General features: G+C 42.9%; 1 protein-coding gene across 4 annotated transcripts in view; it reads left to right on the top strand.

Moving 5' to 3' along the window:
* Nucleotides 1-22,086, top strand: part of fgf14 (fibroblast growth factor 14) — a 510,234-nt gene that overhangs the window by 17,478 nt on the left and 470,670 nt on the right. For 3 of the 4 annotated variants that reach the window (XM_059970534.1, XM_059970539.1, XM_059970533.1), the window contains one exon: nt 21,052-21,297. The exons of the other annotated variant lie outside the window; for it this stretch is intronic. In XM_059970534.1, coding sequence (XP_059826517.1) covers nt 21,194-21,297 — 104 coding nt within the window. In that variant the 5' untranslated portion in view covers nt 21,052-21,193. The remainder of the gene's footprint in view (nt 1-21,051; nt 21,298-22,086) is intronic. 4 annotated transcript variants of the gene reach the window in all.

Genomic DNA, 22,086 nt, shown 5'->3' with positions numbered 1-22,086 from the left:
GACATTTGCAATTAAAACTTTATCTTTAAAACTGGTATTCTACAATCCAACAAGACAAATTAACTTTTCTTTTACAAGCAGATATTAATAGACAGAAGTTCAGCAATGTACTTGCTGAAAAATGGCACTGGAGAGGTAATGTGGGGTCAAAGAAATGAAAGAGGAACTTAATAAGTAGTTTGTGACAGTCTTCACTATGGAAGACTCTAGCAGAATGCAAGAAATACGTGAGTGTCAGGGGGCAGAAATGAATGTTGTTGCTTTTACTAAGGGGAAGGTATTTGGGAATCTAAACAGTCTGAAGGTAATTAAATCATCTAGGCCAGATGGACTACACCCCAGGGTTCTGAAAGAGGTGACTGAAGAGATTGTGGAGGCATTAGTAATGATCTTTTTAGAATCACTAGATTCCCGAATGTTCCCTGAGGACTGGAAAATGGCAAATGTCACTCCACTCTTTAAGAAGGGAGGCAGTTAGGAAGGAAACTGCAGGCCAGTTAGACTGACTTCAGTGGTTGGAAAGATCTTAGAATTTATAATTAAAGATGAGATTTTAGTAGCACATGATAAAATTGGCTAAAGTCAGCATGGTTTTCTCAAGGGGAAATATTGCCTGAAAAATTTGTAGGAATACTTTGAGGAATAACAGGCAGGGTAGACAAAAGAGAGCCAGTGGATGTTGATTATTGGATCTTCAGAAGACCTTTGACAAGGTGTAGCACATGAGGTTGGTTAACAAGATAAGAGCCCATGGTATTACAGGAAAGATACTAGCGTGGATAGAAGATTGGCTGACTGGAAGAGTGAGAATAAAGGAGCCCTTTTCTGATTGACTGCCAGTTACAAGTGTGTTGCAGGGGTCGGTGTTGGGACTGCTTCTTTTTAGGTTGTACGTAAGGCCAAGTTTGTGGATAATACAAAGACGGGTGGAAGGCAGGTCATATTGAGGAAGTAGGGTGTCTGCTGAAGGACTTAGACAGAATGGGAGAATGGGCAAAGAAGTGGCAGTTGGAATATAATGTAGGAAAGTGCATCATCATGCAGTTTTATGGAAAGAATAAAGGACTATTTTTTAAATGGGGAGAAAATTCAATAATCAGAGGTGTTCAGGGATTCCCTAAAGGTTAACTTGCAGGTTTAGTTGATGGTAAGGACGACAAATGCAACATTAGCATTAATTTCGAGAGGAGGTCTAGAATACAAAAGCAATGATGTAATGATGAGGTAAGGCATTGGTCAGACTGCACTTGGAGTATTGTGAGCAGTTTTGGACACCTTATCTAAGAAAGAACGTGCTGGCATTGGAGAGAATCCAGAGAAAGTTCACAAAAATGATTCCAGGAATGAAAGAGTTAATAAATGAGGGGTATTTGATGGCTCTGGGCCTGTACATGCTGGAGTTTAGAAGAATGAAGGTGGATCTCATTGAAACCTATCAAATATTGAAAGAGCTGGATAGAGTGGATTTGGAGAGGATGTTTTCTATACTGGAGGAGTGTAGGACTAGAGGGCACAGCCTCAGAATTTAGAACAGAGATGAGGAAAATTTCTAAAGCCAGAGGATGGTGAACCTGTGGAATTCTCTGCTGTACAGGCCAACCCATTTGGTATACCTAAGGCAAGGGTTGACAGGTTCTCGATTAATCAGGGCATCAAAGGTAAGAGGGAGAGGGCAGGAGAATGGGGATGAGAGGGTTAATAAATCAGCCATGGTGGAATTATGGTGTAGACTCAATGGGCAGAATGGCCTAATTCTGGTCCTAAGTCATATGAATGGACCACTTGAATGATAAACGTGAACTCTTGATCTCTCAACCTACCTTGTCATGGTCATCGCACCTTATTGCCTGCCTGCACTTCACTTTCTCTGTAACTGTTACAGTTTATTCTGCACTCTGTCATTGCTTTTCTTTTTGTACTAGTTAAGTGTACTGACGTAATGAAATGATCTGTACAGATGGCATTCAAAACAAAGTACATGTGACAATTATAAAACGATTACCATTTATCAATCAAGATTCTCAATATCACATGACAATTCTCAATATCACATGATGCTCCCAGCATCTACCCTACGAGCAATGTCAACTTAGCAGGTTGGTAGATCTTTGGTTTCCCTTTTCTTTAAAAAAAAGTAGGGTTACAATTATTTCCCTCTAATCTGCAGAATCATTGGAATATTGGAAGATAATAACTAGTCCATCTGCTATCTCAAAACCCCAGGATATAGATCAGCAGGTCCTTGGGATTTATCATTTTACAAACTCATTAACTTATCTAGTCTTTTTGTTTTAACCAATGCTAAACTCTTCTTTGTCTTCAAGCTGGGTACAGGTATTGACTATAACTGACATCTTGATGACAAACTCTGCCATCTTCTTCAGGGATAATGGCTGGGCATGTCTAGTCAGGTGGTATTTATACCCCTGTATTCTATCCCTCCTGATTGGTTAGGCCTCATCCAATCAGGTTTTCACTCTCCCACATTGGTTACAATTGAATTCCAGTTCTTAGAGTGAGACCTATGTCATTGTTAAAATACTTTTCCTCTAGTTTTATTTCAATGGCTTGCTTTACCAGGCAATTACAAAACCCACTGGTGCAATACAGTAGTTTTGTGATTAGGCATCATCCCTGAAGAAGATGGCCGAGTTTGTCATCAAAACATTGGTTATAATTGATACCTGTACCCGGTTTGAAGCCTGAAAAAAGTTTATTCATCATATACACCAGGAATGCACTAGATCCTTTTTCATTTAGTGCTAGTTTCTTTATATTCTGGTTTACTTCCCCATTATATCTGGGTGTCTATGTTACTGCTTCTGTGAAAACAAGCACAAACAATTGAAAATCAACTACAGATGCTGGAAATCTGAAAAGTAACCAGAGCTTTCTTAGTCATTCTCAAATGAGTTCTATCATCAGGTTTATTATCAAGTGCACAAGTACACGCATGTCTACACAGGTGCAATGAAAAACTTACCTGCAGCAGCACCACAGGCACATAGCATCAGATGCACAACATTTACAAAAAAAAGAACATAAATTACACAAGTCATACATATTTTACAAGAAAGGACATAATTTGAACAAAACAAAGTCCATTTTAATGCAAAGTGGTCATAGTTGTTACACCTTGGTAGTGATAAGGATTGCATATACAAGATGCAGGAGGAAGTCAGCAGGTTAGGCAGTATCCGTGGAAAGGAATAAACAGTCGACATTTCAGTCTGGGACTTCATCAGGGCTGGAAAGGAAAGGAAAAGAGGCCAGAATAAGAAAGTGGGGGAAGGAGAAGGAGTACGAGCTAGAAGGTGATAGATGAAGCCAGGTGGGTAGGGGGCGAGGATGATGAAGTGAGAAGCTGGGAGGTGATAGGTGGAAAAGGTAAACAGCTGAACAAGAAGGAATCTGATAGGAGAGGTGAGTGCACCATGGGAGAATGGGAAAGAAGAGGAGCACCAGAGGGAGGTGATAGGCAGGTAAGAAGAGATGGGGTAAGATCGAAACCAGCTTTGGGAATGGAAGAAAAAGAAGAGGGAAGGGGAAAATTACCGTAGTTAGAGAAATTGATGGTCATGCCATCAGGTTGGAGGCTACCCAGACAGAATATGAGGTGTTGTTCCTCTAACCTAAGAGTGGCCTCATGTGGCAGTAGAGGAGGCCTTAGACCTACATGTCAGAATGGGACTGAATAGTTGGCCACTGGGAAATACTGCTTATTGTGGATGGAGTGAAGATGCTTAACAAATCCATGTTGGGTCAAACTGAATTACAGGAGGCCGTATTAGGAGTACTCAATACAGTAGATGACACCAACAGATTTGCAGGTGAAGTGTTGCCTCAACTGGAAGGACTGTTTGGAGTACTGAATGGAGGTGAGGGAGGAAGTGAATGGGCAGATGTAGCACTTCTTCTCCTTACAGAGATATGTACCAGGAAGGAAATCAGTTGGGATTGATGACTGGACAAGGGAATCACAGAGAGAGCGATCCCTGAGGAAAGCGGAGAGTGGGGGGGGGGGGTGGTAAAGATGTGTTTGGTGGTGGGATCTTGTTGAAGGTGGCAGAAGTTGTGGAGAATGATGTGTAGGATGCAGGGGTTCATGGGTTGGTATGTAAAGACAAGAGGAAAACTATATCTGTTAAGATGCTGTGAAAATGGGGTGATGGTGGATGACTGGGAAGTGGAGGAAATGAGGATTGTGCACAATGATTCAAGAATTGAGCAGCTGACTAGAAGTAACTGTTCCTGACCCAGGTGGTGTGGAACCTCAGGTTCCTGTGTCTTCTGCCTGATGGTAGCTGTGAGAAGATGGTGTGTCCCAGAAGGTGGGGATCTTTAATGATGCATGGTGCCTTCTTGATGCAGTGCCTCCTACAGATACCACTGAGAGTGGGGAGAATGAGACCATGCCGTGTTGGGCAAAGTCTAATTCTAACACACTCCCAATTGCCTAGCTTACACCTTTACTAAGCGCCTGCAGGACACACAGTATTGCATGAGGCTGCAGAGGGTTGCAACCTCACAGGAACAATCCTCTCCATTGTCAAGCACATCTTCAAGAGGTGATGCCTTGAGAAAATGGCATCCGTCATTAAGTACTTTCCCCACCTGGGACATGCCCTCTTCTTGTTACTACCATTGGGGAGAAGCTACAGCAGCCAGAAGACCCACACTCAGCATTTTAGGAACAGCCTTGTTCCCTCAATCATCAGATGTTTGGACACTCTACAACACTACCTCATTATTCCTTTATTTTGCACTATTTAAATATTTTTGTAATACTGTATATATTTTGATTTATTTGCAGCATGTTGCTTCTGCAAAACAACAAATTTCACATGGTAATAACTCAGATTCTAATTCTTTACAAACCTTTCCCTTTGATTTACACTATTTTTAACTTCTCTTATAATTCACACTTATTTTCCTATTCTGTCTTTGGCCCTTAAGGGAGCATAATTTGTTACAGTTCAGGAATGACCTCTGTAAATGCCAGCCTGCTCACTACCAGGCTCTTTAATGTGCTTTCTATGTCCCCTGTGACCAATCAGCTCACACCTGCATAGTTCCTTATTTAGAATGAAACTTGGCATCAGAGTGAACTACATCACATTTGTACTCGATGTAAAATCCTATTACATTACATTCAGCTTTTCCAAGCATACCCTTTACAACAAGATTGTTAATTAACTCTTTCCAATGCACTGTTCCCTCAACCAACAAATCTAAAATCCAAATACAATTCAAAAAGAAATCTGCATGCTGCAAATATGAAATAAAATCAGAAATAGCTTTTTGCATGGTACCTTTGTTTGACCAGTTGGATCAACAGGATCTTTACTGTCCCTTAACATATATGGTCATCCCCTTTGTTTCACCCATCCTTAATGGTGGGTGCCTTTTCTGAAGGAACCACTTCCAGAAGATGTTCTTGATGGTGGAGAGGCTGCTCCCCATCTTCTCTGCTACGTAGACTAACCCATTTCTCTCCTCCCAGTTCTGTTGAAGGACCCTAGACTGGAATGTTAACCGTTTCTACTTCCCTAATCCTTGCCTGACCTGCTGACTTTTTCGCAGCATTTTCTAATCTAGAAAATCCTTCTCGTGTACATTCTAGAAATTCACCCTCTAACTCATTAGTATGATTCTTTCTGTCCAAGCTAAATGATTAAAGCCTCAGGTAGTTATTGCATTGGAGGGTGAGAGGTGACCTGATAGAGGTGTATAAGGTGATGAGAGGCATCCTTCGTGTGGACAGCCAGAGGCTTTTCCCGGGGCTGAAAGGGTTAACACAAGGGGGCATAGTTTTAAGGTGCTTGCAAGTAGGTACGGAAGGTAAAAGTGTGGTGTGTATGTAGAATGCACTGCCACTGATGGTGGTGGAGGCGGATACAACAGGGTCTATTAAGGGATTTTTAGATAGGTACATGAAACTTCAAAAAATAGAGGGCTATGTGGTAGGGAAATTCTAGGCAGTTTCTAGGGTAGGTTACATGGTTGGCATGGGCTATGGGCTTAAGGTTCTGTAATGTGCTATAGATTTCTATGTTCTATGTTCTATGCATTGCCCTCCATGCATCTCCAATTCCCTCATTTACACTGTGCCCCTAAACCTCTGCAAAGATTTAGAAGCCTGTAGACAACTCCCATCAGAGTTTCTTTCCCTCCTTAAACACAAGAGATTCTGCAGATTCTGCAAATCCAGAGCAACACACATAAAGCCCGAGGAACTCAGCAGGTCAGGCAGCATCTATGGAGAGGAATAAACAGTCAATGTTTCAGGCTGAGACTCCATCCAAACTGATTTAATGATCCACTAAGAATTTGTCTGACTACGTTAACTGATGTCTTCCTGGTTTGAAACTCATTACCCCATTCTTCTCAAATATTAATTGCCCTGGAATATTTAACTTCCATGTTTGTTCACCCTCCCTTTATGGTTCTCCGCTGACTTGCTGTCCTACAAAATCTGTTCGTTTACCTGTGTTTAGAATCTCTATTTTGTCTGACTTCCTCGTGAAGAGAAGTAGAATGAGTACCAGTGAGATCCAAGCTGTAATCAACAGTCATGGGTTTAAGTATTCATGAAGTGAAACTTATTGCTATAAAGTTCCAGTTGCTACATGCATTTCCCATTCAAGATACAGAGGAAACAAAGTTATGGTGATAGTTTCAACATTAAACAATTGTGTTTCTGAATCCATAGTCACAGTATAGTGTCTATGGAGAATTAACAGTGAAAAATTTGTTCAGAGTGTATGAGTATTATATAGAAGTATTTATGTTATTTTCCAATTGTTTAAGATTATGGGAGGCATAGATAGAGTGGACAGGCGCATCCTTTTCCTAGGGTGGCAATAGCCAACACCAGATGACATCCTTTTAAGGCAGGAGTTCCCAATCTAGGATCCACGGACCCCTTGGTTAATGGTAGGGGTCCACGGCATGAAAGGTTGGGAGTCCCTGTTTTAAGGTGAGTGGAGGAAAATTTTGGGAAGATGTCAGTTAGATTTTTTACACAGGGACTGGGAGTGGGGGAAGATATTATCGGGACATTTAAGGGATTCTTAGATAGGCGCGTGATGTAAGAAAATTGGAGGGTTACGTACTGTGTAGGAGGGACGGGTTAGATTGATTGTGGAGTAGTTTTATTTACATTGGTCAGTACAACATTATGGGCTGAAAGGCCTAGACTGTGCTGTATTATTCTATGCTTTACATTTTTATCAAAGCTAGATATAAAAAAGTGCCCAGTGAATATTTTATTGTCATCTTTGATTCAGTAGATATATTTATGATCATTTCCAGTTTCATAGAATTTCATAGAATCAGATAACATAGAATAAAACCATTCAGCCTATCATGGCTGTGCTGACTCTTCAAATGGGCTCTCAAGTTAGGTCCCTCCTTGTCCTTTCAGTGCAGCCCTGCAGTAAATTGGTGCTGAGGTATAAGGGAACCATGGCCATAGCAAGTGGTAGCACAGACTCGAGGGACAGAATAGCCTACTTTCTGCTTCTACCTTACATTCATATGAAGCTGCTGCTGAATCTGTCTCCACTGTTCTTCCAGATCAGAACATCTCCTCCTCTTCCCACTGGTTCTTCTTCTGCCAATTGCCCTCCAGCCACCTCCTGTGGTCATCATCCATCCTGCTACTGAGAACGGTTTCTCCTCATTTACTCAAGCCAAAGCATCTTAGGAATTTCAATGTCCCTGACACATATCCTTTTAAACTTCATTAACTGTGCTGAGTCATTTTGAGTTGTTAAACAGCTTTGACTCATTGCGTCGGGGCAATTCTTCCCCATTTCCAGATCATATTTCACACCGCCAGCACTTCTGCCATTTATGCACATCAAGGGGGCACGATCAAAGAAGATGTGTGGGGTAAGTTTTTTTATGGAGAAAGTGGGGGGTTGTTTTCCAGGAATGGTGATGGAGGCAGATACAATGGAGTGGTTTAAGATACTCTTGGATAGACACATGAATGTGCAGTGACTAGAGGTATACGGATATTGTGTAGGCAGAAAAGATTAGTTTAATTAGGGATCACTAGCTTAATTAGCTTGGAACTACATGTTGGGCCAAATGGCTTGTTCCTGGTTTAGTGTTCTATGCCCCAGTTCTATATCTCAAAGAAGAGGTCCCACTGCTGATCTCTGTGCACGATCACTGGTCACAGACCTCTGGTCAGAGAAACGTCCCTGTATGTCACTTTGAGATGTCAAGACATTGGTGGGACTGCACCCGTGGTACTGTGTGCAGTTCTGATCACCTGGCTTCTCACTGATGTCTTTAAATTGGAAAGGCTGCAGGAAAGATTCACGAGGACTTTACCAGGACTGGAGGGCTTGAGATATAAGGAGAGACTTGAAAGGCTGGGATTTTCCCCCTGGAGTTCTATGTTCTAAACAGGCCTTACTGTACCCAAGGTGTTCGGAATCAAATGACATTGGCAAACAATCTCGAGAAGAAGACAAGCCCGGAAATATTGCAGGTTGGATCGAAGGAATTGCTCATGCTTTTTAACCAATGCTCCGCCAAAGAACAAATCACTTTTATACTCCACTCACCCACTTGCTAAGGAACAGGAGAAGCCACTCAGTCTATTGAGCCTGAACAACCAGTCCATTAGACCCTGCGTGACTTGTGTGTTAACTCCTGTTATCATCCTTAGCTCCACAGTCTCCACATTGTTTTTGATTAATCAGTAACTGACACAGTTGAGATTGCTGCTACCCTCTGTGTGGGGAAGAGCTTCCTGACAGGACCCCTGAATTATCTATTTCTGAGCCTCTGGCCCCTTGTTCCCCAGAGGGAATTGTTGTTCTCTCTCACTCTCTACATCATCTATAATACTCACTTCATCTCCACTGCTCAAGGGAATACGAGCCTAGACTCTCTTCTGACTCAAAAAAGTAAGCATACTTTTAAATTTCCAAATAAAAACTAATATAATCGTGCATAACATGTTTATTCAGAATCGGGCTTATTATTACTGACATATAGAACAGAGACAGTACAGGTCCTTTGACCCATAATGTTGTGATGACCTTTAAACCTATTCCAAGATCAATCTAACCCTTCTCATCTGCATATCCCTCCATGAGCCATGATCCGCATCACTGAGGATCTCATGTGCTCTGTACACACCAGCTATGTGGTGAAAAAGGCACAACAGTGCTTCGTTCTCCTCAGACGGTTGAGGAAGTTTGGTATGGGCCCCCAAATCCTTTCTACAGGGCCACAATTGACAGCATCCTGACTGGCTGCATCACTGCCTGGTATGGGAACTGCACCTTCCTTAATCGCAGGACTTGGCAGAGAATGGTGCAGACAGCCCAGAGCATCAGTAGCTGTGAACTTACATTGATTCAGGACATTTACAAGGACAGTTGTGTAAAAAGGGCCCATAGGATCACTGGGGACCCAAGCCATCCCAAACACAATCTATTCCAGATGCCACCATCCGGGAAGCGGTACCGCAGCATAAAGGCCAGGACCAACTGGCTCTGGGACAGCTTCTTCCACCAGGCCATCAGACTGATGAACTCACGCTGATTTGAGTGTTACATTGACTGTTCCATTTGTTATAAATTACTATGATTGCACATGGCACATTTAGATGGAGACGTAACGTAAAGATTTTTACACTTCATGTATGTGAAGGATGTAAGAAATAAAGTCAATTCAATTCAATCTCTATGAGTCTCTTAAAGGTCTCTAATGAATCTGCCTCTATTACTACCCCTGGCAACACATTCCCTCCCTCCCCATACTTTCCTCCCTATAATTTCCTCTATTCATCTTAAAATTTTGCTATCTCATATTAGCCATTTGCACCTTGGTCAAAAGGTGCTGGCTGTCCACTCTTTCTATGCCTCTTATCGTCTTATACATCTCTATCAAGTTACCTCTCACTCTCCTTTGCTCCATAAAGAAATGCTCATTCAATCTTCTCACTTAAAACACGCTCTCTAACCTAGGTGACATCCTGGGAAATCTCTTCTGCACCGTCTCAAAGCTTCCTCATCCTTCCCAAAGCAAGGCGACCAGTTTTACAGAGCCACAACAGTACCTAGCGTTAAAATTGTTTTGGAGCAGCAGTACAGTGCAAGATATAAAAGTTACTGTTTTGTACATAGAAAATTAAATAAATACAGAAAAAGGCAAGTAACAAGGTAGTGTTCGTGGGTTCATGGACCTTTCAAAAATCTGATGGTGATGGTTAAAATGTTGAGTGTGGGTCAGAACAAATTCAGTGAAGGATCCATCACTTGGTGCTGTGGAGGTTTAAGAAGATATTGGTAGATTTATGAAGCCCATCTTATCTGAATACATCAGAGTAAGAGTTTGATCAATATTTTGTGTTCAAGGCAGTGGTTGTTTATGAAGGCAGCAAGAGCAGGTTCTCCAAGTCTAATATTTTCAGCAAAACATCCATTCACCTAGGGTGAAGAATGAAGCTGTAAAATTACAACATGATAAAGTTAACTTGAGAAATTTGTTTACTTAGCAAATATTGTTTCCTTTTGCTGAAAAATTACAGTAAATTTGATTGTTTTAGGAAGAAGTTTTAAAATGTTGGCATTTGTTATCACACAAAAGCTGACTTTTAATGAATAAACCTATATCAATAATCAATGTAAATACAAATTTATTTAACAAGCAATATTCTTGCCAATATAATTTATAGTAACATTAGCTCTCCTAAAAGATAACATCATATTATTTGTCTGATCTGCACATGGCAAAATTGCAGGAGAAGTTCTGGGGAAGTGGATTGGAAAACAAATATAAGGTTTTACCTGTGGAGATTTCAAAACCAGGGTCTACAGGTAATGACCCAAGCAAATGGAGCAGGAATCAGCTTTTGACCTACCACACCAGACCATAAACAACTTCAGCTTTGCTTTTCCAGCTCACCCCATATCTTCTGATGGCCCTAGCCCGTTGATCACAGCGCTGAATATACATTACTTGGCACAGTAGTATTCTTTATCTATAGACATAAAAATGGGGGTTGCAGGGAATACTCTGCAGGTCGAACAAACATGATTTAAACTGGTGACTTTTCATGAATTTGATCAAAAATATTAACTGTGCTTTTCTCTCCCAAAGATACCAACTGGCATACAATGTATTTCCAGTCTGCTCTAAATTTTCTTGGCTCCTAAGATCAGGCAGTTGTTGTAATCCACACTAAAAAGGAGTGGGATAAATATCAGCTTGAATCTCGAGGCCGGTTTGCAGCTTGGGCTCCACCCACACACTCCCATCTTTCACCTTACTCTGTTAACATTTTCCCTTCCTCTCTCCTTCGAGTGTTTCCTCCCAAAACCTCTGCCTGCTCCCCAGCTCCCTTAATTTAGTTTTTCACTCATGCAACCCAAGGGCCATAGCCTTCTAAACCTTTCCAATGCATGTACCCTTCCAGCGTTTTATGACCCAATGCTGGTAAATGGGACTAGATTGGATGGGCCACTTTGGACAGCATTGACTAGATGGGCTGAAGAGCCTGTTTCCCTGTGTATCACTCTTTATGACTCTATGTCTTCTATTAAATTCCTCCAGCAACATTCTCTTAAAAAGATCCACTGTTTTCATTTCATTTAGATAGAAGTATTCCACTAGTCTGGTATCATCCAAGTAAATCATTTTGAAGAACATTTAATTCACTAAATGGTTGCTAAGATAACATAAAAGCAATATTGATCAATGAGAAGCTCTGGCAGTATTGAACAACATGATGCAAATCTGTAGGGACTTTTTATAACTAACCATATATTGATTGGACTATGCACAATATGCAATTATATCTTTGGGTTAGAACCCTTAATTTAGTTTTTCACTCAGGCAACCCAAGGGTTGCAGCAATAATGTAAATAGGCAGATTCAAGTGGGATTTCTTTTCACAAACATTAAGTCTGATGACTTTTATCTTGTGGCAAATAATGAAAAGAAGGGGTAGCAAATCATATACAGTCATTTACTGTAGTCCACAGAGGGGGGGATGAGATTGGTGAGATATTCACAGCTTTGGTAAAATGAAGTTAAACTTGTTTATTATTGTCAGGGGTACTGAGGTACTCTGAATGCCATCCACACAGATCATCTTATCAGATCAGTGCATTGAGATAGAACAAGGTAAATGCAGAATAAAGGGGAACAGCTACAGAGAAAGTGCAAGGCCATAATGAGGTAGATTGTGAGGTCAAAAGTCCATTTTATCATACTAGAGAACTGTTCAAGAGTCTGATAACATTGGGATAGAAGCTGTCCTCATGCCTGGTGGTTTGTGTATCTTCTGCCCGATGGCTGGGGAGAGAAGAAAGAACAGCTGGGGTAGTTGGGGTCTTTGATTATACTCGCTGCTTGATGAAGGCCTTGACAGAGCCCATTGAGGGGAGGCTGGTTTCCATGATGCTCCCAGCCTTGTGCCATCTTTGTGCGGACTCGGGCAGAGCAATTGCCATGACATCTGTGTATATAAAGGACAGGCTTGGCTTTGGAGTTTGTGCAGCTCAGATGCACTGGATTGGCTGCTGGGCTGAGGGGTTTGTCCAGTGAGGAGAGGAGGATAAGACACAATGTCACTATTGCTGAGAATCTCCTGACAGACACAGTGGCAAGCTGGTGGGCGTAATATAGGAGGGCGGCTTCTGAGCTGCTATACTACTTCTGCTACTAACACTGGGCAAGTATGCTAAAATCATGATCTCAGAGGTCCTCCATATCACCCTGTGTGTTCTTTCTCCACTTTGACTTGTCATAGGCCATGGCTTAGGGGATGTTACCTTTTTTCCCTGGATGTCTCCTCCCAGATGGAACCAAGATTAAAAGAGTTCTGCATGTGATGCTGCTTTCTGATTGTCTTTATCTGGGGGGGGGCAGGGGTCTGCCTGATTGCTGTGTGGCAGGGAGGGCAGAGACCCTCACAGTGCTCTGTAGGTGAGCTGGAGCACTTTGCAGGGCCCACGCCAAGGGCAAACGCTGCCCCATTGCGAGTGCTCCCTATTGGATGAGGTGTTAACTGAAGTCCATGTACTCTGCCTGTTAACACGTGGCAGCAATATTTCAGTCTTGGAGGAGTTCCTCTCCTGCGTCCTGGGCCAATGGACACCTAGGACATGTCGTCAAAAAATTATGATTTGGTTGCCGGGACATTGCTGGGATCTTGCTTTGTATTAATGGCTGCAGTTTGACTGAAGTTACAACTCTGGCTGCACTTGCGAAGCATCCCAGGACATCCCAAGTATGTGAAAGGTACAATAGAAATTCAGTTCTCTTTTTCTACGATGTTGCTGCTGTACAACATCTTCTGCAATGGCAGCAACACTGCCACTCAGTGCTTACTCAGTCACTCGCGGGCTGTGTTATGTAATTGTCCTGTGCTATCTTACTGCGTGGGTGGATTTAATCTATGTCACATTGCATGGTCACCAGTCTTCAAACGCTTCTTCGTGTGTAATGGGGAACCCACCATTCTCCTTCTCTGACTTTACTTCAGATTTGCAGCATCTGCAGTTGGTTTAAAATTTTCCCGGACAACATTTTTCATTGTCTACGTCTGGCCTGGTTAAATTATTCACCCACAGTAAAGGCACAGCCAGCCCAACTGTTAGCAAGTAGTTAATCCCTTCAAACAGTGAGCCAGACCTGGTGAAATCTGCTGATCAATGTACAAAAGATAGCTGGCATCAGCACAGATCATGTTTATTAAATAAATAAAAGGTTAAGGGACAAGTATGTCTGGTAAAAGTGGTACAATTGCAAATCAGTCTATGCTGAGCTAAGCTTCATTTCTATTCCCCATTTTCCTTCAGCCGTTTCCAGCATAAAACTCCTCATCAACATTCCGAACACAAGCTGCCTCTGGAAAGAAGCCTCACTGGAGGGTCTTGGTTGTATCACAGATGAAAGGCTGGAGGTTGGCTTCAGATGGGAAGGGGGAGGGTGAGGTTGGGGAGAGAAACACCAGTGGGCCAGTGCCCTCATACCGAGGGCTTGCCCCTCTGCCCTGTTGCCCCCACCCAGCCCAGACTGCTGCTGTCAGCAATCCCACACGCAGTTCCGAGGCAGCCTGTTACCAAGGCGACCTACTCAGGTATGGTATACAGGATTTTACTCAGTGCCGGAGAGAGGGAGAACTGGGCCGTCTGCACTTGGGCTCACCAAAGCAGAGACATTAATAGCCATACAGCAGAAGTACGTCTCCAGCTGACTTGTACCCTCTGGACAAAGACTTCCCTTCTCTGTCCATCTGTGGCTGGTGTGCAATGGCCACATTTCAGCTAATTCCAGATGGATGCAAACTGATCCTCCTGGGTGACTTTATTGCTGGATGCAATTCAGCATGTCATCAAAAACCTTGGCAACTTCTGTAGATGTGTGGTGGAAAGTGTGCTGACTGGCGGCATTACAGCCTGGTATGGGAACGCTAATGCCTTTGAATGGAAAATCCTACAAAAAGGTAGTGGATTTGGCTCCATATATCACGGGTAAAACCCTCCCAACTATTGAGCACATCTACTTAAGACATTGAGGTAGAGAAGCAGCATCCATCATCAAAGATCCTCACCACCCAGGCCATGCTCTTTTTTCATTGCTACAAGTGCCTCGGGAAAGTTACTACCCCTCAACCATCAGGCTCTTGAACAAAAAAGGATAACTACACTCATTTTAAGACTCTTCTATCTTATTATTTCATGCTTGTTATTTATTGCTATTTATTTATACCTGCATTCACACTGTTTGTTGTCCATTGATGCTGTTCATAGTTAGTGTTCTATAAATTTGCAAAGTATGCCCACAGAAAAAGAATCTCAGGATTATATGTGGTGACATGTATGTACTCTGATAATAAGTTTTACTTTGAACTTTGTATGAATGCAGCAGCAAAGGCCAATTTCAGCAGAGTCCTCCTCCTGTCAGAACCAACACTGTTTTTGTCCAAGGGACAGGCGCAGGGCATCACGGTTGATCCAAGCACCTGCACCTCAATTCAGATTCACATTTACTTATTCAAGCTTCAAGATTATTTATTGTGATTTTTCAGTCCGCGAAGTGTAAAGGAGAGTGAAACCATTTTGCTCCATATCCCATGCAGCATTAAAAATACACAGTGAGCATAAAGGACACAATAAAAAACAAAAACAAAGATGCAATAAATAAAAAATATAAAGCAATTCTGTAAAACACAATATACAAGTAACTGTTATAGACAGGGACTGAATGTATGCATGTAAGTGGCACTAAGTGATGTGCATGCAGTGGTGGTGGGAGGGTTAATAGGCAGAGGTGTTGATCAGCCTGATGGCTTGGGGAAGTAACTGTGTTTGAGCCTAGTGGTCCTGGCAATGCTCTGTAGCCTCTTTCCTGATGGGAATGGGACAAGCAGTCCACAAGCAGGGTAGGTGGGAACTTTCATGATACTACTGGCCTTTCTACAGCACCTTTAGGTATATATGCCCTTGATGGCGGGTAGACTGGTGCCAGTGATGCATTGGGCAATTTTAACTACCCGTTGCAGAGCCCTCTTGCTCACTGCAGTGCAGTTTCTGTACCACACTGCAGCATGTGCATGGAAATATACAGGGAAGTGCTTCATTTGCATTAACCTAATAATGTGCTGGGGACAGTCCACTAGTGTTGCCACACATTCTGGACCAACAGAGCATGCCCACAATGCTCATCAGAACAACATAGAACACAACGAAACAGAACTCAACAGGAAACGAAAACAAATGACCAAACAAGCCCTTTTCCTCCTTTCCACCCTCTTACACACAAGTACAGTCCTCCAACTCGAGGACAGACCTCCATGCCTCCAGCCTCCAGGTCTCGACCATTAGGCTTTGACTTCTAGACTTCTGACTGTTCTTTGGGCTTTGATCTTTGGAATCGAACCTCGGACTGGCTGATGACAGGACTCTGAACTCCAGGCTTGAACTCTGAGCTCGCTGACTGACTGGCCTTCATGCCTCCGATCCCAGGACCCCCTGACCTAGGACATGCTGTTGGAAGTCCTGCATCATCTGTCCATGTTGCTGGAGAGGAGGTCTGGACTCCAGATGTTCTTCATCACTCATCCACACTCATGGTCTTCAAGCATTGAGTGGAGGCCTGACCTCTAACTTCTTCTAATCTGGAATCTAACTCCCCCACATCACTGCCTCTAACCCCCAACTTGACCTCTGATGCCCCTCTCTGTCCCCAAAACCATCCCTGTGAAACTTAACAAGAACAACTAAATCTAAGCCCCAATTTTAATGGAGATGATGGCTTGGTGCCATCCTGACCAGAAGGCCTGTTAGATTATTTCCACAAGTGTGAGTCCACACTGACGTCCACGTCACCAGTGCCAGCTCAGATATGAATGGCAGCTGTACTGATCGCAGCATGAATTAGGCTGCCGCCTCCATCCACCAGCCCCAAAACAACATGAAAATCAACATCGAAGGTACCACCAAAGGCACCACCTAGACAACCTGTTATTGTCCAATAGGCAGGAGTTGGCTGTGTTTTCGTGTCCATAACTAACACATATGCAGTGTCTCTGGTCTTCTCTACCAGGACCGGTTTGGTGAGAATGAACATGAGATCCAGGAGACAATTATCCACAAACAAATGGCGTTCTTGGATTGGGAACTCCTCTGAGTCTTAAAAGGGAACTGACACTCTAAGAAGCGCCTGAAGGGTAAGGTTCAATGGGAAACCTGTGCCCTAAGGACTCAAGGGATGAGTAGCACCAGGACAGGAAGTCCTTCAGTGCTGTTAAGGCAATCTAATGCCCAAAGGTCTACCTCATTGGGCCAAGAACTGAATCCTTTTGTTATGTATGGTCAGATACCTCCCACATCCGCAGTGTGTGGACAGATCAGTTAGCTGCTAAATCGCCCCTAATTTATGGGTGAAGGGTGGAGTCAGAAGGTGGTTGGAGGTAGTTGATTGGAATGTGGGGAGAATAAAAAATGGGAATGAGAATTAGAAATGACTCCGTGGCTTAGCAGAGCTCAAGCATAATCTATAAGTTCACCGATAACACCACTGCTGTTGGTCAAATCTTGGAAGGTGATGAGGAGAAGTGCAGGAGTGAGGTAAGTTGGTTGAGTGGTGTTACGACAACAACCTCGCACTCAACGTCACAAGGCTAAGGAATTGATTGTGGACTTCAATTAAGGAGAAGCTGGGAGGACTCAGTCTTTATTGAGGGCTGAGCAGTTGAAGGGTTGAGCTGTGGAAAGGGTGAACAGCTTCTAGTCCATTGCGTCAACATCTCAGAGGGCCTATCCTGGGCCTAACACATGGATGTAATCATGATGAAGGCATGCCAACAGCTGTAATTCACTAGGAGTTCAAGGATGTCATCAAAGATTCTTCTGAATTTCTATAGGTGTACTGTAGAGAACTTTCTGACATCACCACCTGGTACGGAGGTTCCGATGTGCAGGAACGATAGAGGCTATGGGTGGTTATAACCTCAGCCAGCTACATCATGGGCACGACACTCCCCACTATCAAGGACATCTTCAACAGGCGGTGCTTCAAGAAGCTGCATCTTCCAGAAAGGAACCTCACCATCTGGGACAAACCCCCTTCTCATTACTACCATCAGGGAGGAGGTGCAGGATCCTGAGGAGCACACTCAATGATTCAGAAACAGCCTCATTCCCTCTGCCATCAGATTTTGTGAACAGTCCATGAACACCACCTCATTATTCCTTTTCATTACACCATTTATTTTGAAATTTATGGTAATTTTATATCTTTGTACTGCACTGGTGCTGCAAAACAATAAATTTCTCGTAATCTAAGACAGTGTAATAAACCTGATTCTGATGGTGACTCTGGGATTCATGTAGGATCAGTGTAACTGGTTGTTTAATGGTCAGCACAGATTCAGTGGGCTGAATGGCCAGTTTCCGTGTGGTATCTCTACAGTAACAGAATCTGTTCTCACCGAAACACTACTTCACTGTTTATGCTCTCTTCTTGGCACTATTTATTTAGTTTAATTTTTGTTTTATACAGTTATGTTACTTGCTGTAATCTATAGTATTTTCTATGTCTTGCACTGTACTGTTGCTGCAAAGAACAAGTTTCTTGATACATGTCAGTGATAATAAACCTGATTCTGATTTGGATTTATTTTGAAGAGCATCCTTGGCTCCATTCCACAACAGACTATATAGTCCAGTCCCTACAACTCTTGACTGACACAAAGTTGAAAACCATGTGCTGTTTGAGAAACAACCATCCTCGGGAGTAAATGGAATCCTTACTGATGTTCTAAAACTTGGTGGATACTTTGATTCATGCCTGGGAGAAGGAGAAGTGCCTGAAGACTTTAGAGACTCCATAATTGTGACCACCTTAAGTAAATCAGATTGTGGTACGTCCGGGAGGCAAAGTCATCGCTGGTGCAGATTCTGTGCTTCATCTATGGTTGTTAACTTCACCTTGTCAGTAACAGGAGGAATTCAGGGAGCAGCAGCAACCAGCATACATGTTCCATCTTGTCCTTTGATTCTGGCAAACAAAAGAGACCACACATTACAAAGGTACAAATGGAACACACAACATGTTGAACCTTGAAGTCAGTGGGCTACAGCAGCAGAAGACCATGAACATATACTCATGTGGCCATGTTATAAGGTACAAGAGGTACTTAATAATCTAATCAAGGTTTCACAAAGTCTCCATCATGAGGCTGTTATATAACTGCCTACAAGACAGGATCTTAACCGAAAGACTTAACCAGTTAACCTTTGCCAACTCCACTCCAGGAAAAAAGTCACCTGGCTTCTGACAGAGCTGCAGCCAGCTGACGCATTTCAGCATATCCAGAGGCTGGAGTTCCAGTGATTATCATCACATCAGAAAATAAATAACTTGAGCAAGACCCTGGAAAGACCTCTCAGTGAAAGCAGACATTAACAATAGTGTTTGAAAGTCAAGACCTCAAAACCAGTACAAAGCTCATGGTTCATCGGCAGCATTGATTCTTTCCACTTGTTTGCTTCAGACCCATGGACTACTAACAGAAAGCACCTCAAGGCACTGCAGAGATACCAATAAACTCAAGAGATCCTGCAGATGCTGGAAATTTTGAGCAACGAACACAAAATGCTGGAGCAAGACAAGCAGCATCTATGGAGGGGAATAAACAGTTGATGTTTTGGGCTGAGACCTTTCATCACGGAGGGGATGGAAGCCAGAATAAGAAGATGGGGGCAAGGAGGAGAACAAGGAGGCAGGAGATAGGTAAAGCCAGGAGAGGGGTAAGGTGTTTGGGTGGGGAGGGGTTAGATGGAAGAGTTAAAGGGCTGAAGAAGGAGTTTGATACAACAGAACAGTGGGCCATGAGAGAAAAGGAGGAAGGAAGGAAATCAGAGGGAGTTAGAGGGCAGGTGAGGAGAAGAGAACTAGAAAGGGAAATGGAAAAAGAGCAAAGTAGGGAGGGAGGAAAGATCACTGGAGATTAGGGAAATCTATGTTCATGCCATCAGGTTGGAGGCTACCCAGATGGAATATGAGATGTTGTCTCTCCAGTCTGAGAGACATCATTCTCCAGGCAGGAGAAGCAGTGTTCTCACCAGAGAACATGCCAATTAATTATGCCTCAGTCACAATCAGCCATCTCCCTTGGGCAAATGGTATAATTCACAGTGCCAACCCAAGGCGCTCCACTCCGAGCTCAGTCACAGCAAAAGATAGCCAATTGCACAGAGTGAATGATTCGGTATGTCCTTGGAAAATACAACTTTCACACCAACCGGTGGATTTCCCTATGCACAGGAGAAGAAGAATTTCAGACAGGACTGAGAAACGTGAACCCATTTGTTACACACTGAACACCAGGTTGGAGAGGAGAAGGAGTGCATCGGCTCCCAACCTACCCTCCTTCAGATACAAGCCCTGCCCCACTGTGGCAGAATCAGTCCCCTAAGAACCTGAGATGAAGTCAGTCATCCTCCATCTGGAGCAGTCCACGGACCCCTCAGTTAATGGTAGGGGTCTATAGCATAAAAAAGGTTGGGAACCCCTGATGTGGCGAGTGACTGATGAGAAGGTGAAACCCTGATGCTGAGATGTGCCTGTATTATTGATATTTTTCTGCACTCTGAAGATTCTCCCCTCTACTAAACAGCTCTGCCTCTCAGATTGTCCCACCCTTTCTCTCAGCTGCAAAGAAAATAACCTCAGATATCACAGAAAATATAGGCAGAACATAGAAATAGATTTTTAACTCCATCCCTCATCTGCCTCATCCCAAGTGCATCCTTGAGTGCATCACATTGTGGAAACCAACAAGTGAAATTTGGGGCAGCTTGGCAACGTAGCGGCTAGCAAAATGCTATTACAGCACCAGCAATCCAGGTTCAACTCCACTGATGTCTGTCAGGAGTCTGTACATTCTCCCTGTGACCACATGGGTTCCCTCTGACTGCTCCGGTTTCCTCGCACATCCCATTGTCACATGGGCGTAATTGGGCTGTTGGACCAGAGGAGCCTGTTACCATGCTGAATCACTAAATAACAAAAACAAAATAGCAAAAAATTCCAACTTAGGCATATTGGCCTGAAAATTGTTGTCAGTGTAATGGTGCCCAGTTCTAATCTCCTGTGAATACATCACCTGAGTTTGTCACTCAGTTGCTAGTCTCTCCAAAAGAGTCTCTTGGCAGCTTGGGTCACTATTGAAATGAATGAACTGGGTTATTCCTGCGTCAGATGTGATGATGAAATTACATGCTACAAAAAGTGAAGTAATTTCAGTCAAGTGTCCTTTCATTAGGATGAAGTGTTAAACACCCTCTTACATTGAAAATTAACTGGTAAAATATAAAATCTGAAACATTCAGGTGTTAATTGCTTTTGGAGATTTTAATAACATTGATTTTCACGATCTCTCAATATATCGAACCTTCTGTTTTCTTTACTTTTCCTTAAGTAGCTGATTTCACGTTGTACTCCAACCTGCTTGGCCTGGTTTAGACTCTTTGCTGTGCACTAATTTTAATTTTCTTTTTTGCATAGAGACACAACAAGCTTCACCACCTAGCAACAACCAATTTAACCCTAGCCAAATCAAAAAGCCATTTACCTTGACCAATTAACCTACAAACCGGTACGTCTTTGTGGGAGGAAACTGGAGCACCCAGAGGAAACACACACGCTCATGGGGAGAATGGACAAACTCCTTACAGATGGCGCCAAAGTTGAACTTGAACTCTGGAATGCCTTGAGCTATAATACCGCTACACTACAGTGCACTCTACCACAGTAAGTGAAACTAATAGTTCCTTTGGTTGTTTAAGAAGTTATGCAAGTTGATAGGATTAATAAGGCGTATGGTGTGCTGCCCTTCATTAGTCAGGGGATTGAGAACAAGAGCTGCAAGATAATGTTACAGCTATAAAACCCTGGTTAGACTGCACTTGGAGTACTGTGTTCAGTTCTGGTTGCCTCATTACAGGAAGGATGTGGAAGCTTTAAAGAGGATGCAAAGGAAGACAGCATGTCTTATGAAGGTGTTGAGAAAGCCAGGGATTTTCTCTTTGAAGTGAAGGAGGATGAGAGGTGTACAAGATGCTAAGAGGCTTGGATTGAGTGGATGGCTACAGAGGTTTTTCCCAGAGCAGAAATAGCTAATACAATGGGACATAATTTTAAGATGATTGGAGGGAGGTATAGTGAGGGGGATGTCAGAGGTGTTTTTTTACACAGAGAATGGTGGGTGTGTGGAACGCCTGCCAGGGTGGCAGTAGAGGCAGATATATTAGGGGCATTTAAGAAACTCTTAAATAGGCACATGGATGATAGAGAAATAGAGGGCAATGTTGGAGGGAAGGGTTAGATTGATCTTAAAATAGGCTAAGAGTTCAGCATAGCATTATTTGCAGAAGGGCCTATACAGTGCTGCCATGTTTTATGTTCTAAGTTGCTATGGAATTTGGGTTGTGTGCTCCTTCTATTTCACTTGAAGCTATAAACTGGGCCAGAGAATGATGCATCATGTTCATTTATATTCCTGGACCTTTAGCTTAAAACCTACAGGTTTAATTGCAAGTG

Source organism: Hypanus sabinus, chromosome 5 (assembly GCF_030144855.1).
Source record: "Hypanus sabinus isolate sHypSab1 chromosome 5, sHypSab1.hap1, whole genome shotgun sequence".
Classification (NCBI taxonomy): Eukaryota; Metazoa; Chordata; class Chondrichthyes; order Myliobatiformes; family Dasyatidae; genus Hypanus; species Hypanus sabinus.
Note: the sequence above shows the minus strand (reverse complement) of the source record. Positions and strands in the feature narration are given on the sequence as shown.